The 18340-nt window shown below is 45.4% G+C and overlaps 1 protein-coding gene across 3 annotated transcripts in view; it reads right to left on the bottom strand.

The window, feature by feature from the left end:
- Window positions 1–1432: 1432 nt before the first annotated feature.
- Window positions 1433–18340, bottom strand: part of bmpr1ba (bone morphogenetic protein receptor, type IBa) — a 405420-nt gene continuing 388512 nt past the window's right edge. For all 3 annotated transcript variants that reach the window (XM_055641394.1, XM_055641412.1, XM_055641403.1), the window contains 4 exons: window positions 17029–17326; window positions 14579–14754; window positions 8908–9038; window positions 1433–7358 (listed from right to left, as the gene is read on the bottom strand). In XM_055641394.1, the coding sequence (XP_055497369.1) occupies window positions 7233–7358; window positions 8908–9038; window positions 14579–14754; window positions 17029–17326 (731 nt within the window). In that variant the 3' untranslated portion in view covers window positions 1433–7232. The remainder of the gene's footprint in view (window positions 7359–8907; window positions 9039–14578; window positions 14755–17028; window positions 17327–18340) is intronic.

The raw sequence follows: 18340 nt of genomic DNA on the forward strand, positions 1-18340 counted from the left end.
TTGTGGTGGCCAGAAATATGAACCTTTGAATAGTAGAGAGAGAGAGCGTGATGAGGGAGAGATAGAGTGAGAGTGGGAGGGGGTGAGGGTGTAATGGAGAGAGAAAGGGAGAGAGAAAGGGAGAGAGAAAAGGTACGAGGTGGGTGTATTGAAGAGAGAGAGTGAGATAGGATGAAGGAGACGGGGTGGGAGATAGAGAGAAAGAAAGAAAGGGGAGGTATGTGTTGGGCATGGAGGGGAGAGAAAAGGAGAAAGGTAGAGAGGGAGGGAGAGAGAGAGAGAGAGAGAGGGAGGAAGAGAGAGAGAGAGAGAGAGAGAGAGAGAGAGAGAGAGAGAGAGAACGAACACAGTGGCGCAGCGGTAGAGTTGCTAGTGAACAACTCTGGTGCCCGACGGGTGATGTGTGTTTTCTCCAGGTACTCTGGCTTCCTCCCACATGCCAAAGACATGCATGTTTGTAAGTTGATTGGCTTTGGTAAAGATTTGTAAAAGAGAGAGATTGAGAGAGAGAGAGTAGAGAGTGCTAGTGAGAGAGAGAGAGAGCTGAGGTACAGACTCAGAGGGCCAAAGAGAGAGCTTCTATGCTGTATCTTTCAGTCTAGAGAGAGAGAGTGAGAAAGAGGTGAGTGAGAGAGATGTCTGTTTGGGAGAGAGAGAAAAGGAAAGAACCCACGCGGAGACGGGGAGAGAACGTAATACTCCGTACATCGGCACCCGTAGTCGGGGAAGAACCCGGGTCTCTGGTACTGTCAGGCAGCAACAACCACTGTGCAACTGTGCCGCCCCTAGCCTATGCTCACCATTTAAACTCCCTTTCCCATATCGACCCTTCTGTCCTGGGCCTCCTCCATTGCTGGAGTGAAGCCACCCACAAACTGGAGCAACAGCACCTCATATTTCACTTGGGTAGCTCACACCCCAACGGTATGAATTTTGAATCGTCTAATTTTAGCCAAAATACCACCCCTAGCCTTTACCCCCACTTTCTCTTTCTTGTGCCCACCCCCACCACCCCTACCTGTGCTCACTCATTTCTCTCATTGTACCACCCCCTTTCTCCACCCTGGTCCCCTTCCACCCATATCCCTCCCTCTGGCTTCACATTTCACTCCTCTTCTCTCCTAATCTGACTCGGTTGTCTCCTTTTCACCTCCAGCCTTTGTCACTTACTCCACCCATCTGTTAATCAAACCTTCCCCCTTCACTTGTATCCACAAGTGTATTACTTTCCAGACCATATCCCACCCCCATCTCTGTCTCCGGCTTCCTTCCCCCTACTCCAATCAGTCTGAAGAAGGGTCCTGACCTGAAACGTCGTCTGTTCATTTTCCTCTACAGATGCTGGCTGACCTAATAATAAGGATAATAATCTTAATAATAATAATAATAATCAAAACTAAAATAGAAAAAAATAACCCACCGCACATGCGAATTGGAAGGTGGAGTTGTCTGAATTTGTTTTATTAGGGAAATGATAAACACAGTACATATTTCGAGCATATACAACTAATATTCTCTTCTAATCCTGATTTACAATTATGTACAGTTTAAATAAGGCACTGTCTCCCAGTGTACTGCAGCTTTCTATTTTTCAAATTTCATCTGTACAGATGTAAAAAAAAAACAATGGTTTGCTTCCAGTTATACAATCGAGAGTTTCATTAGTAGCATAACAAAATACAACATTCTCTGCCAACTCCTGTTGCTTCTGCATCATTGTCAGCTTCAGTTTTAATCTGAGGCAGAGGTTGAAGCTAACCGCACCCATGCGGGAGAGAGAATCTCCCTCCTATCCTCTCAGCTGTCCCAGTTCACCTTGGCTCACAAAGCACCGATGGCATATCCTTGATCCTATCTGAGACTGACGGAGAAGGGGAAGGGGGTGGAAGGGTGGGGCGGGGTGGGGGAGATAGGAGGAAGATGGGAGAGAGGGGTGTGACTGGCAATGTAACACACAACTGAAGTTGCTCACTGCCACACTTTTCCATAAGTTTGTAAGTCATAGGAGCGTAAATCGGCCTTTCGGCCCATCGAGTCTACTCCGCCATTCAGTCATGGCTGATCTATCTTTCCCTATTTAACACGGACTCAACAATGCAGCACAGAACTATTCCCTTTGACTCCAATCTGAAACTTAAACACTAGAGTCTTGCAGTCTTAACTGCAAAGGGTGAGGATAAAAGAGAGAGAATTAAAACAAGGAGAGCACAATCTACTCAGACACAGGTTTATCTATTAAGGGATTATAGTTTTTTAAAGCAAAGTAATTCATGACCTTGTATGTTGCACCTAATCTTTTTTTTTTCTATTTGGGCGTCTGAATGTCCAATGTTCACAGGCCTTGTATTAACAAATCAGATTTGGAGTTGTGGCACAGATGGTGGAGCCACTGCTTCCCTGCATCAGTGTCCCGGGTTCGATCCTGACCTCGGGTGCTGTCTGTAAGGAGTTTGTACATTCTCCCAGTGACCGCTTGAGTTTTCTCCGGGTGCTCCAGTTTCCTCCCATGTCCCAAAGACGTGCGGGTTTGTAGGTTAATTGGCCCACTGTAAATTGTCCCCGGGTGTGTCGGGAGTGGATGTGAAAGTGGGATAATATAGAACAATGAACGGGTGATCAATATTCAGCATGGACTCGATGGGCCAAAGGGCCTGTTTCCATGCTATATCTTACAATCAATTCAATCCACTGGGTGGCACCATCAGCGATGGCAGCCTCGCCATCCAACTGTCTTTTGTGCTATTTTTAGTGTGTTTTAAAAGTTTGTGTTAATGTTCCCTGATTTGTTTTATGTGGGGGTTGGGCGGGGGGGGGTTTGGGGGAAACTTTTTTTTCAATCTCTTACCTTGCCCGAGATGCGATTATTTTCCAGATCGTATCTCTGGTCGCTCTGCAGCCTAACATCATGGAGCTGGAGGCCTTGCTCGAGACTGACTTTGAGCCCCACTGCAGGGACGTGGATTTACCATCGGAGCCTGCGATCCCTTGCCTGGGATCAACGCTCCAACCGTGGCCTGCGGATTTCACCATCGAGGAGCTTGCAGTCTCGGGTAGAGACTGATGTCGGGAAGCTCCAAAGTCGCAAGAGGTTCGACCAGCCCCCACCGGGGTCTGATCGCCCGATGCGGGGGAGCTGAGATCCCCCCCGATGTGGGAACTTGATCACCCTGACACGGATGGGTTACGGGAGCCAAGATCGTCCCTTCAACGGAAGGTTCGAGGGCCCCCGACAGCAGAAGAACAAAGAAGGGAAGAGATTGAACTTTTTTTCGCCATGCATGACAGTGAAGAATGCGGAGGAGTCACTGTGGTGTATGTTCATGTTAAAATGTATTTCGTGTGTCTCATTCATTTTTATTGGTATGACTGTTGGGCAAATCAAATTCCTCGTACGTTGCAAAACATACTTGTCTAATAAAGCATGATTATGATTATGATCAATGGTTTGGAGTTTGCGATCATTAACACAGTGAAAGCAAATTCTCATTTGCAGGGCTTAAACACTAACATCTAGACGTTGAAATCAGACCTCCCCAGCTTCTCTGGAGAAAGTACAGTTTATTCGGAAGTGTAATTTTGAGAACGAATATAGGCACAAAATGTTGCAGTAACTCAGCGGGTCAGGCAGCATCTCTGGAGAAAAGGAATGGGTGACGTTTCGTGTCGGAACTCTTCATCGGACCCAAATAAATCACCTCTATTTCTTTTCTCTAGAGACGCTGCCTGACCCGCAGAGTTACTCCAGGATTTTGTGTCTAACCGGTAGAAACCAGCATCTGCAGTTTCTTACTACATACGTAATTTTGAGAACTTTGTGTATTTATGAAATGTTCTCCTTGTAAGATGATCTGGAAATAATATGCTTTGGTGCATTTGGTAAGATAGCATATTGACCCACAATCTTGGTTTAGCAACCTGTTTGTGCTGAATTAGTTGCTCAAAATTACCTCAGTAAAGTCTATTGAAATACGGTGGACCTTAAAAAATCATTAAAATTTTCAGTCTACATATGATATTTCTGTTTGTACCTAATCATCTGCTCTGTATTTTGTGCTTTTAACAATTGTTATTTTAACATTGTGCTTTCATTGTCCACGAATTTTTCGAGTTGCCGAGCCTGATTGAGGACGACACCTCTACTTTGTGCCAGGAATTCCACTAGAGTCATCGAGTCGTAGAGAGTGGAAACAGGACCTTCGGCCCAACTTGTCCACGCCGAGCCAATATGCTCCATCTACACTGATCCCACCTGCCTGCGTCTGGCCCATATCCCTCTAAATCTGTCCTATCCACGTACCTGTCTAAATGTTTCTTAAACAATGCAATAATACCTGCCACAACTACCTCCTCCAGCAGCTGGTTCCAAACAACTACCACCCTTTGTGGGGAAAGGTTATCCCTCAGGTTCCTATTAAATCTATCCTCCCTCACCTTAAAACTATGTATTTTGGTTCTCGATTCCCCGACTCTGGGCAAGAGAATTTGAGCGTTTATCCGATCTATTCCTCTCATGATTTTGTACACCTCTGTAAGATCACCCACACCTCTATAAGATGATTATACTGATATTGGACAGAGAGTGGCATTGGTGAGGAGGAAGCTGAGGCCACACCACATAGTTTCTACAAGATCAGAGATAAGTGACGGAGACTCAAGTTCCTGGGCGTGCTTATCTCTGAAGATCTGTCCCGGTCCCAGCACATTGATGCTATCATAAAGGAAGCACATCAATGCCCTCTATTTCTTTTGAAAATGAAGGAGATTCAGTATGTTCGTGTGGTCTATTGCGCTTTGCTTATAATAAGATGGGCTTGCTTCATCTTGTAGGCATCACCTCCCAAGACCTTGGTCCTGATGTAAAACCTCGCTATCCATGGGCCTCACAGAGCGAGACCCAAGTTCGATCCTGACTACGGGTGCTGTCAGTGAGGAGTTTGTATGCTCTGACCATGACCTGCGTGGGCTTTCTCAGGATACACAATATGCTGGAGTAACTCAGTATGCCAGGCAGCATCCCTGGAGAGAAGGAATAGGTTGGAACCCTTCTTCAGACTGAAAGTAGAGGGGGCGGGGTGGAAGCTAGAGGTAGGAAAAGGCCAGAACAAATCGGGGCCGGCAATAGATGACAGGGTGGAGCCTATAATGGCCCGTTGTTGGCGGGGAAAGAGGTGCTAACGGAGATAAAGGGATGCTAACAGTGGAACGTAGAATGACGAGTGGGGGGGGAGGGGGGAGAGAGGGTAACTAGTCGGAGAGAATGGGTGTCGGCACAGTCACGTACAACCACCCACCCAACCCTGTCATCAGTCTGTGCTGAGGCCCGTGTGTCCTGCCCTTACTGAGCCTCAACCACTTTCTCATGAGTAGCTGAGTCTGGGCAGTCGCGTCATCTGAAGATGGTTTCACACTGCGGCTGAGAATGACAATGAAGAATAGACCAGGATATAAATCCCTGTGTGTTTCTGGTAAGTTGTACCTTGTAACATCCATCACCTTCAACTTAGGGTGGCACAGTGACACAGAGTTGCTGCCTTACAGCGCTTGACACCTGGGTTTGATCCTGACTATGGATGCTGTCTGTACAGAGTTTGCACGTTCTCCCTATGACCACGTGGGTTTTTACTCCAGGTGCTCCGGTTTCCTCCCTCATCACAAAGACGTGCGGGTTCGCAGGTTAATGGGCATCTGTAAATTGTCCCTAGTGTGTAGGATGGAACTAATGTACGGGGTAATGGTTGGTCAGCGCTGACTTGGTGGGCCAAAGGTCCTGTTTCCATGTTGTATATCTAAAACTAAACTCCCATCAAGGGTGTTCTTCTCCAACTGCTATTTAGTTAGAGGAACTAATAGTCCAATCCATCATTCTAAGAGAAGACACATAGTGCTGGAGCTGCTCAGTGGGTCAGGCAGCATCTCTGGAGAACATGGATAGATGATGTTTTGTGATGTTTAAGGGCAGGACCCTTCTTCAGATTGATTACTACCCCCCCACACAATCGGTCTAAAGAATTGTCCTAACCCAAAATGTTCTCCATGGATGCTGCCTGACCTGCTGAGTTACTCCAGCACTTTGTGTCTTCTTTTGTAAACGAGCATCAGCAGTTCCTTGCTTCTACATCAATCTACACCATCATTCCCTGCATCACTGGCTCGCGTTGGCTACAGTGTGTGTCAATAGCAATGCACAGTAATTACACATCCAGGTTTCTACAGATCATGAGTTCTGGTACCCAAGAAGGACAAGGGCAGCAGGAAGATGGGAACATCACCCGGTGCAGATCCCTCTCCGAGTCCCTCCGCGTTATGGCTGGGCAAATTGTTCGGCATTCCTTCACCGTTGCTGTGTCCAAATCCTGGAATGCCCCTGTCCATCAGTACTGAGGGAACTCCCTCAGCACATGGGCTGCAAGCAGATGGCTCACTACCACCCCCTGGAGGCTAACCAAAAATGAGCAAAAAACGTTGCCAGTGACAGTCAGATCCCATGGACAGAAGATGAGCGAAAGATTTCAGGTGGAAGGTAACGGTGGCAGGTTCCATGACCCCAGATCTTGCCTCAATAAAGGCTCCCGAGAAGGTTCTCCAACATCGATGCAACTTGGGTTTAAGGTAGTAATCAAGAGGCATATGAGACCAGTTGCCCAAACCTCAGTCTTTCCAAAGCTCATGTCAGCTAAACAGAGTTTGATTTTGAGTTTAGTTTATTGTCACATGTACCGAGGTACAGTGAAAAGCTTTTGTTGTGTTACAACCAGTGTCAACCAAGAGAAGTGTCTTGGAGTTGGAGTTGGTGTGCTTGGAGTGAACAGGCTGGACAACCCACCCAGCTGATGCACAGTTCAGAACAGACTCAAGATGCCGTCTGAGTCTTGTGATGCTTAAATACTTATTTTAAAAAATTGACATTAGGAGCTTTCATAGAAAGCAGGCATGCAACCTCCAATGCGTTGAACTCTGAATAGCTGTTGCTTCTCACAATAGACGCAAGCAAAAACAGAAATGAAATTTATAACCCGTGGATGCCCGTGGGGATGTTGCCGGTGATTTGGGCAGTGCAGTTCTCCCTCGCCGTGGCACCGAGTCAACGGCGATGTGATTCGAGACAACGAGAAGGAAAGAGGTTTGAAAAAGGTGGAGGTCATGCTCCTCCCCCCCAGCTGCGGTGGGTTGGGCGCTGCCCGCGGCTCCTTCTGGGATGGAGCTGGTATCCTGGGAGGTGGCGGGTGGAGACATCAGAGCTTTATGTCTTGAGACTCGGACATCTTAGCCAAGGTCTTCTTCACTCGCAGGGCTGTCAGTCGGGAGGCTGGGTTGTGAGCCCAGCATTCGGTCATAACTTTCCCCATTTGCCTCAGGCACTGTGGGAGTAAGACACAAGCGTAAAGAAAATGTAACGGCAATCGCTGACACACACCCCACAATCTCCCCATTCAGGGACTGTTTCTTCCCAGCTGTTATTAGGCAACTGAACTGCCCTCTCACCAAATAGAGAGCGGTACTGACCTACTATCTACCTCAATCGAGACTCAATCGCATTATTTTTAATTGGACTTTACTGGACTTTATCTTGCTCTAAACGTTATTCTCTTTATCCTGTATCAGTGCACTGTTGACGGCTTGATTGTAATCATGTATAGTCTTTCCATACACCGCATAGCACGCAACAAAAAGGAATTTCACTGTAGCTCGCTAACTAAACTACAACTAAACAAGCCGATACATCAAACCCAGTTGCCTGCACCATTGCTCCGACATTTTACAGTCATCGAGCCATAGGGTCATACCGGGTGGAAACGGGCCCTTCGGACCGACTTGCCCACGCCAACCAACATGTCCCATTTACACGTCCCACCCGCCTGCATTTGGCCCATATCCCTCTAATCCTGTCCAAATGTTTTTTAAACATTGTGATAGTACCTGCCTCAGCTCCCTCATCTGGCAGCTCATTACATATACCTACCACGCCTTTGTAAAAAAGTTGCCCCTCGAGTTCCTATTGTATCTTTTCACCCTCATCTTAATCCTATGTTTAGTTTAGAAACATAGAAAATAGGTGCAGGAGGAGGCCATTTGGCCTTTCGAGCCAGCACTGCCATTCATTGTGATCATGGTTGATCATCCCCTATCAATTACCCGTACCTGCCTTCTCCCCATATCCCTTGACTCCACTAGCCCCTAGAGCTCTATCTAACTCTCTCTTAAATCCATCCAGTGACTTGGCCTCCACTGTCTTCTGTGGCAGGGAATTCCATAAATTCACAACTCTCTGGGTGAAAACGTTTTTCTCACCTCAGTCTTAAATGACCTCCCCTTTATTCTAAGACTGTGGCCCCTGGTTCTGGACTCACCCAACATTGGGAACATTTTTCCTGCATCTAGCTTGTCCAGTTCTTTTATAATTGTATATGTTTCTATAAGATCCCCCTCATCCTTCTAAACCCCAGTGAATACAAGCCTAGTCTTTTCAAACTTTCCTCATATGACAGTCCCGCCATCCCAGGGATCAATCTCGTGAACCTACGCTGCACTGCTTCAATCACAAAGATGTTGTGATTGAAGAAGTGTTTAGTTCATTGTCACGTGTACCGGGGTACAGTGAAAAGCTTTTGTTGCGTGCAAACCAGTCTGCAGAAAGACAATACATGATTAAAATCAAGTCGCCCACAGTGAACAGATATATGAAAAGGGGATAACATTTAGTGCAAGATAAAGTCCAGTATAGTCCAATTAAAGAGTGTCCAAGGGTAGATGGGAGGCCAGGACCACTCTCTGGTTGGTGAGAGGATGGTTCTAGTGCATTGGCCCTATCTATCCCTCTCAATTGTACGGACGATAGCCCAGATCTAGGAGATATAAATATAAGATAGTTGGTAATAAATCCTGGTGGTCAATGAGCTGGGCCCTTACCTCATCACTGGTCCATCTATTGGGGAACGAAGGCCTGAGCCGCTTGATACATACAACTTCCCTCATGTCTTCAAAGGTTGGATCATTGGGCACCAACTCATGGTAAGGTAGCTGGTATTCCTCAACAATACCTGTGGACAGAAGACACACAGTCTCGGCAAACCATAGACACAAGCTCATAAGTTGTAAGACCAGAATTAGGCCATTCGGCCCATTGAGTGTACACAACAATTCAATCATGGCTGATCTATCTTTCATTCTCAACACATTCTCCTGCCTTCTCCCCATGACCCCTGACACCCGTACTTATCAATAATCTGCCAAACTCTGCCTTATACCCAATGACTTGGTCTCCATAGCTATCCGTGGCAAAATAAAAATCCACAGATTCACCACCCTCTGACTAAAGAAATTCCTCCTCCTTTCTAAAGGTATGTCCTTTTATTCTGAGTCTGTGCCCTCTGATCCTAGACTCTCCCAATAGTGGAGACATCCTCTCCATATCCACTCTATCCAAGTCTTTCACTGTCCAGTAAGTTTTAATTAGGTCCCCCCATAACCCCCCAGGCCCAGTGCCGTCATATTTTAACCCAATTATTCCTGGAATCATTCTCATAAACCTGCTCTGGACCCAAAGCCAGCACATCCTTCTTCAGATATGGGGCCCAAAACTGCTCATAATACTCCTAATGTGATCTGACCAGTGCCTTATAAACCCTCAGCATTACATAGAAACATAGAAAATAGGTGCAGGAGTAGGCCATTCAGCCCTTCAAGCCTGCACTGCCATTCAATATGATCATGGCTGATCATCCAACTCAGTATCCTGTACCTGCCTTCTCTCCATACCCTCTGATCCCTTTAGCTACAAGGGCCACATCTAACTCCCTCTTATATATAGCCAATGAACTGGCCTCAACTACCTTCTGCGGGAGAGAATTCCAGAGATTCACCACTCTCTGTGTGAAAAAAGTTTTCCTCATCTCGGTCCTAAAAGATTTCCCCCTTATCCTTAAACTGTGACCCCTTGTTCTGGACTTCCCCAACATCGGGAACAATCTTCCTGCATCTAGCCTGTCCAACCCCTTAAGAATTTTGTGTTTCTATAAGATCCCCCCTCAATCTTCTAAATTCTAGCGAGTACAAACCGAGTCTATCCAGTCTTTCTTCATATGAAAGTCCTGACATCCCAGGAATCAGTCTGGTAAACCTTCTCTGTACTCCCTCTATGGCAAGAATGTATTTCCTCAGATTAGGAGACCAAAACTGTACGCAATACTCCAGGTATGGTCTCACCAAAACCCTGTACAACTGCAGTAGAACCTCCCTGCTCCTATACTCAAATCCTTTTGCTATGAATGCTAACATACCATTCGCCTTCTTCACTGCCTGCTGCACCTGCATGCCTACTTTTAATGACTGGTGTACCATGACACCCAGGTCTCGTTGCATTTCCCCCTTTCCTAATCGGCCAACCATTCAGATAATAATCTACTTTCCTGTTTTTGCCACCAAAGTGGATAACCTCACATTTATCCACATTATATTGCATCTGCCATGCATTTGCCCACTCACCCAGCCTATCCAAGTCACCTTGCAGCCTCCTAGCATCCTCCTCACAGCTAACACTGCCCCCCAGCTTCGTGTCATTCGCAAAATTGGAGATGTTGCATTCAATTCCCTCGTCCAAATGATTAATATATATCGTAAATAGCTGGGGTCCCAGAACTGAGCCTTGCGGTACCCCACTAGTCACTGCCTGCCATTATGAAAAGGACCCGTTTACTCCCACTCTTTTCTTCCTGTCTGCCAATAAGTTCTCTATCCACATCAATACTGAACCCCCAATACCGTGTGCTTTAAGTTTGTATACTAATCTCTTATGTGGGACCTTGTCGAAAACCTTCTGAAAGTCCAGATATAACACATCCACTGGTTCTCCCTTATCCACTCTACTAGTTACATCCTTGAAAAATTCTATAAGATTCGTCAGACATGATTTACCCTTCATAAATCCATGCTGACTTTGTCCAATGATTTCACCACTTTCCAAATGTGCTGCTATCTCATCTTTAATAACTGATTCTAGCAGTTTCCCAATACCGACGTTAGACTAGCTGGTCTGTAATTCCCCGTTTTCTCTCTCCCTCCCTTTTTAAAAAGTGGTGTTACATTAGCTACCCTCCAATCCTCAGGAACTACTCCAGAATCTAAAGAGTTTTGAAAAATTATCACTAATGCATCCACTATTTCTGGGGCTACTTCCTTAAGTACTCTGGGATGCAGCCTATCTGGCCCTGGGGATTTATCGGCCTTTAATCCATTCAATTTACCTAACACCACTTCCCGGCTAACCTGGATTTCACTCAGTTCCTCCATCTCATTTGACCCCCGGTCCCCTGCTATTTCCGGCAGATTATTTATGTCTTCCTTAGTGAAGACAGAACCAAAGTAGTTATTCAATTGGTCTGCCATGTCCTTGTTCCCCATGATCAATTCACCCGTTTCTGACTGCAAGGCACCTACATTTGTTTTAACTAATCTTTTTCTCTTCACATATCTATAAAAGCTTTTGCAGTCAGTTTTTATGTTCCCTGCCAGTTTTCTTTCATAATCTATTTTCCCTTTCCTAATTAAGCCCTTTGTCCTCCTCTGCTGGTCTCTGAATTTCTCCCAGTCCTCTGGTAGGCTGCTTTTTTCTGGCTAATTTGTACGCTTCATCTTTTGTTTTGATACCATCTCTGATTTCCCTTGGATGCACTAATTTCCCTGATTTATTTTTTTGCCAAACTGGGATAAACAATTGTTGTAGTTCATCCATGCAGTCTTTAAATGCCTTCCATTGCATATCCATCGTCAACCCATTAAGAATCAATCGCCAGTCTATCTTGGCCAATTCACGTCTCATACCCTCAAAGTTACCTTTCTTTAAGTTCAGGACCCTTGTTTCTGAATTAACGATGTCACTCTCCATCCTAATGAAGAATTCAACCATATTATGGTCACTCTTGCCCAAGGGGCCACGCACAACAAGACTGCTAACTAACCCTTCCTCAATACTCAATACCCAGTCTAGAATAGCCTCCTCTCTCGTTGGTTCCTCTACATGTTGGTTTAGAAAACTATCCCACATACATTACAAGAAATCCTCTTCCTCAGCACACTTGCCAATGTGATGCACCCAAACTATATGTAGTTTGAAGTCACCTATTATAACTGTTTTACCTTTGTTGCGCGCATTTCTAATTTCCTGTTTGATGCCATCCCCAACTCCACTACTACTGTTAGGTGGCCTGTACACAACTCCCACTAGCGTTTTCTGCCCCTTAGAGTTTCGCAGCTCTACCCATATCGATTCCACATCCTCAAAGCTAATGTCCTTCCTTTCTATTGCGTTAATCTGCTCTCTAACCAGCAACGTTACCCCACCTCCTTTCCCTTTCTATCTATCCCTCCTGAATATTGAATATCTCTGGATGTTCAGCTCCCAGCCTTGGTCACCCTGGAGCCATGTCTCCGTGATCCCAACTATATCATAGTCATTAATAGCTATCGGCACATTCAACTCATCCACCTTATTACGAATGCTCCTTACATCCCTGTTTTTGTATTCTAACCCTCTCAAAATAAATGACAGCATTGCATTTGCCTTCCTTGCTACCGATTGGGGTCAAGGAAAGAGAGTTCACGTTGCGGCCCTGTTTTCATCAATCTTTCCACCGCCACGCACAAGAAGTGACAAGACAGACACCATTGTATGCAGATGCTGAGAAGTGTGTTCAGCTCTGGCTGAACAACTTCTAATCCTGTGTGTGGACTCGATAAGAAGAAGACTACCGATTCACAAGGTATCAAGTCTTCTCCGCCATTCAACTTGCACATTGTCGAGGCCATTCTATAGGTATGTTGCAAAACTTACCTTCAGCGGCGCTGCAGATCTGCCGCTGCCCGTGTGCGCGACATTGGCGCCTTTGAGAGGGGGGCGGGTTTAAAACGTGATTTTCTCTAGGGTATTGAAATCGAGGTTGTTCAGCCTGCCTAGTTGCTGATGAAAAATTGCTGCGAGGTTTGTTCGCTGCAGCTATTTTTAAACTAAATTGAGTTATTTAATTGTTATAGTAGATTAAAAATCATCCTCTAAAGCCACGAACGCCGACAACGGGACAGATCTCATGTAGGGGACAACGCAAGGTTGGTTGTTTATTTTTACATTAAAAAGTGCTTCTTAAGATCCCTTTATACAAAATTTTATGTTACGAGTAGCTGACTTGGGGGCCCATTCAATCCCGCATTGTTTTTCATGCCATATGGGCTTCAAATCCTCCGCAATGGCAACGTTCCAAACCAGCGCGTTCCACAGAATCCCACTCGCAAGCTGATTTAAATGGCCATTAATTTACAGCAATTGAACACTAAATTCCTTCCATTTGGCCTATAAATTAATGTCAATGAGATTTAAAAATCATGTTTTATTGTGAATTCTTGTGTGAATGTTCTTTGGACAATTAGGCTATTTAAAAATGTTAATCTTTCCTTAAGAAATGGATAGATGTTTAGATCTAGTAATTGAATTTTGGAAATAGCTACAATTAGTCACTAACTAATTATATGCTTTAATTTCAGGTCATCCAAGTAAAATTGTTTAATATTTGTTTCAGAATGCTTCAATCTATAATAACTGAAAATGTCTTTCAGTTCTCTTAATTTTTAATAAAGTTATGGGCTTTTGACTGTCCTCGATCACAGCTTTTGTGTTAAGTCAATGGAAAATCAATAGGGAACAAGATGCTAATTTCCGAGTATAAAAATGGCCATAACCTTTTTAATACTGAAGATATGAAAGTGAATTAGGTGTCAAATTAAACTTCTTTTTATGCTTTATCTGATGGGATAAATTGCAGACGATTTTTTAAATCTCAAAACTTTGTAACATTGCTACATTCTATCTTGTCATTGAGTCATACCTACTGTAGAAACAGGTCTCTTGGCCCAACTTGCCCACACTAACCAGCATGTCCCATCTACACTAGTCCCACTTGAACCTGTCCTATCCATGTACCTGTCTAATTGCTTCTTAAACATTGCAATAGTCCCTGCCTCAACTCCCTCCTCCAGCAGCTCCCATCACCCTTTGCGTAAAAATATTATCCCTCAGATTTCACACTTCACCTTAAACCTATGCCTTCTGGTTCTTGATTCCCCAACTCTGTGCGTTCACCCGATCTATTCCTCTCATGGTTTTATGCACCTCCATAAGATCAACCTCTCCCTGTAGCTGACACCCTCCAGTTCTGGCAACATCCTTGTAAATCTTCTCTGCCCCCTTTCTAACTTAACAACATCTTTCCTATAACATGGTGCCCAGAACTGAACACATTACTCTAAATGTGGCCTGACCAATTCTATAGAAAAGGATTAGGTGATGTTTCGGGTCGAGATCCTTCTTCAGATGGAGAGTCAGGGGAAAGGGAAACTAGAGATATGAAAAGGTTCAGAACAAAGCAGAGTCATCATTGATGACCAAGGAAAGGTTAAGGCCCCAATGATCCATTGTTGGCTGTGGAAGAGATGCTGACGAAGGGTTATATGAATGCCAACAGTGAAACTAGCAGTAACCTCTGCATATATTTAGCTGGCAGAGAGAATAGAAATACAAGCAAGGCCACCTTACCTACAGACACGCAGCGTCGTGCTATCTCCCACAGGATCAGACCAAAACTGTACATGTCCGCCATGATGTACGACTGGAAATGGTTGCGGTTGAGGCTCTCATCCAAAACCTCTGGAGCCATGTAGCGCTTGGTGCCTACCCTGGTGTTGAGGGGTATATCTACTTCATTAGTGTCACTGTGGAGGGAATGGGAGAGAATTAAGATGTTATACTTTCCTTTGTTTATCAATGTTAACATAGAGGTGTACACAGGGGCAGCACAGTGGCGCAGCGGTAGAGTTCCTGCCTTTCAGCGCCAGTGACCCGGGTTGGATCCTGACTACGAGTGCTGTCTGTATGGAGCTTGTACGCTCTCTGTGTGACCGTGTGGGCTTTCTCCGGTTTCCTCCCACATTCTAGAGGAGTGCAGGTTAATGGGCTTCTGTACATTGTCACTGGTGTGTAGGGTAGAACTAGTGTACGGGTGATCGCTGGGCAGCGTGAACTCGGTGGGTCAAAGGGCCTGTGTCCATGCTGTACCTCTAAAGTAAAGCACTTTGGCCCGCATTGTTTGCGCCAAACATGATTCCAAGTTAAGCTGATCTCATCTGCCTGTACATGATCTCGAACCTTCCATTCCCTGTACTTACATATGCCTATCTAAAAGCTCCTTAAATGCCACTATCCTATCTACTTCCACCACCACTCTTGGCAATGCGTTCCAGACACCCATTACCCTCTGTGTAAAAAAACATGCCTCGCACATCTCCATTAAACCTTCCTCCTTTCGTCCACCATTGGAGAAAGGTTCTGACCGTCTGGGATCAGGGGTTATGGAGAGAAGGCAGGTACGGGATACTGAGTTGGATGATCAGTCATGATCATATTGAATGTCGGTGCAGGCTCGAAGGGCCGAATGGCCTACTCCTGCACCTAATTTCTATGTTTCTATGTTTCTATGTCTGTCCTATCTATGCCACTGCTGATTTCATACACATCTATCAAGTCTCCCCTCAGCCTCCGACGTTGCAGAGAAAAAAATCCGTCTGACCACTCCCTGCAGGCGAAACTCTCTAATCTAGGCAGCATTCTGGTAAACATCCTCTGCAAACCTCTCCAAATCTTCCTGTAATGGCATGGCACAACTCTCACCAACTTCTACAGATGCACCGAAGAATGCATTTTATTGGGATGCATCATGCCATGGTTTGATAACAGCTCCGTCCAAGACCACAAGAAAACGCAGCAGCCCAGACCATCACACAAACCAAGCTCCATTCCATTAACTCCATCTGCACTTCATGCTGCCTCTTGAATTCAAACGATGTGCAAGGTTCTAGGTTAATTGGCTGCTGTAAATTGTCCCTAGTGTGTAGGATAGAACTACCGCAAGGGGTGGTCGCTAGTCAGCACGGACTCAGTGGGCCTAAAGGCCCTGTTTCCATGCTTCATGTCCAAATAAAACTAAACTAATTTCAAACACATGAGGGTTTGTCAGTTAATTGACCTCTGTAAATTGTCATTAGTGCGTAGGATGTGAAACTAGGAATACATCGGCTTAAATGGAGGGGGGAAAGATTTAATTGGAACCTGAGGGGTAACTTTTTCACACAAAATGTGCTGGGTGCCGGAGGAGGTAGCTGAGGCAGTACTTGTGGAATTCCCTGCCACAGAGGGCAGTGGAGGCCAAATCGCTGGATGGATTTAAGAGAGAGTTAGATAGAGCTCTAGGGGCTAGTGGAGTCAAGGGATATGGGGAGAAGGCAGGCACGGGTTATTGATTGGGGACGATCAGCCATGATCACAATGAATGGCAGTGCTGGCTCGAAGGGCCGAATGCACTCATTTACTATGTTTCTACAATTGCAATGTTTAACAAGCATTTAGACTGGTACATGGATAGGCCAGGTTTAGAGGGATATGGGCCAATTGCAAGCAGGTAGGACTACTGTAGATGTGACATGTTGATCGGTGTGGGCTAAGTTGGGTCAACGGGCTTGTTTCCACACTGTATCTGATTTATCTGATTCTATAAGTCTTCCCTCGACCTCTGACGTTGATCGGTGTGGGCAAGTTGGACCGATGAGCACTCCTTATGATACACCTTTTGTGTGAGAAAGTTACCCCTCAGATTCCTATAAAATCTTTTCCCCTTCACATTAAACCTGTGTCCTCTAGTCCTTGATTTGCCTACTCTGGGCAAGAAACTCCATGCATCTACCTGAAGCACTCCTTATGATTTTGTATACCTCTATAAAATCACCCCTCATCCTCCTCCATGTTCTGCGACATGGAACTAGTGCTTGGGTGATTGTTGGTCAGAGTGGTCTCAGTGGGCCGAAGGACCGTGTTTCCTTGCTGATTTTCTAACCTAAATAAAGTACTTCCCCGTATCTCAGTACACCTGACATTAATAATAAACCGGTATCAAAGGCTCTGGCCCTCGATGTACACAGCGCGATGGAGCTGACCTGATGAATTTAACGGCCAGCCCCAGGTCTGCGATGCAGCACATCCCGTTCTTCTTCACCAGGATGTTCTTGCTTTTCAGGTCGCGGTGGGCGATGGCCGGCTTCCCCTGCGTGCCAAAGATCTCGGTGTGCAGGTGACACAGTCCACTTACAGCGGAGTAAGCCAGCTTCAGCATGGCTTTTGTATCGAGAGTGGTAGACTTTAAATAGTCATAGAGCGAGCCGTTCTCGTGGTAATCCGTGATCAGGTACAACTGTGTCCACGACCCCGTCCCCTTGATATCGGCAGCAATAAAACCTAAACAAATAACAAAACACACACACAGTTCAACACACACAGAGTGGTAGAGTGATACAGTGTGGAAACAAGTCCTTCGGCTCAACTTGCCCACACCGACCAACACGTCCCATCCACACTAATACTACCTGTCCACGTCTTAACCCTCCAAACCTGTCCTATCCATGTACCTGTCTAACTGTTTCTTAAACGTTGAAATGGTCCCAGCCTCAACTACCTCTTCTGGAAGCTCGTTCCATACACCTTTTTTGTGAGAAAGTTACCCCTCATATTCCTATAAAATCTTTTCACCTTCACATTAAACCTGTGTCCTCTAGTCCTTGATTCGCCTACTCTGGGCAAGAAACTCCATGCATCTACCTGATGCACTCCTTACGATTTTGTATACCTCTATAAAATCACCCCTCATCCTCCTGCACTCCATGGAATAGAGGCCCAGCCTACTCAACCTCTCCCTATAGCTCACACCCTCTAGTCTTGGCAACATCCTCATAAAACCTTTCTGAACCCTTTCAAGCTTGACAATATCTTTCCTATAACATGGTGCCCAGAACTGAACACAATATTCTAAATGCGGTCTCACCAACGTCTTATACAACTGCAACATGACCTCCCAACTTCAATACTCAATACTCTGACTGATGAAGGCCAAAGTGCCAAAAGCCTTTTTGACCAATTTATCTACCTGCGACTCAACCTTCAAGGAACCATGCACGTACTCCTAGATCCCTCTGCTCCACAACACTACCCAGAGGCCTGCCATTTACTGTGTAGGTCCTGCCCTTGTTCGACATCCCAAAATGCAACACCTCACACTTCTCTGTATTAAATCCCATCAACCATTCCTCCGCCCACCTGGACAATCGATCCAGATCTTGCTGCAATCGTTCACAACCATCTTCACTACCTGCAAAACCACTAACTTTTGTATCATCAGCAAACTTGCTAATCTTGCCCTATATGTTCTCATCCAAATCATTGATGTAGATGACAAACAGTAACAGGCCCAGCAAC

This window comes from Leucoraja erinacea, chromosome 1, assembly GCF_028641065.1.
Source record: "Leucoraja erinacea ecotype New England chromosome 1, Leri_hhj_1, whole genome shotgun sequence".
Lineage (NCBI taxonomy): Eukaryota > Metazoa > Chordata > Chondrichthyes > Rajiformes > Rajidae > Leucoraja > Leucoraja erinaceus.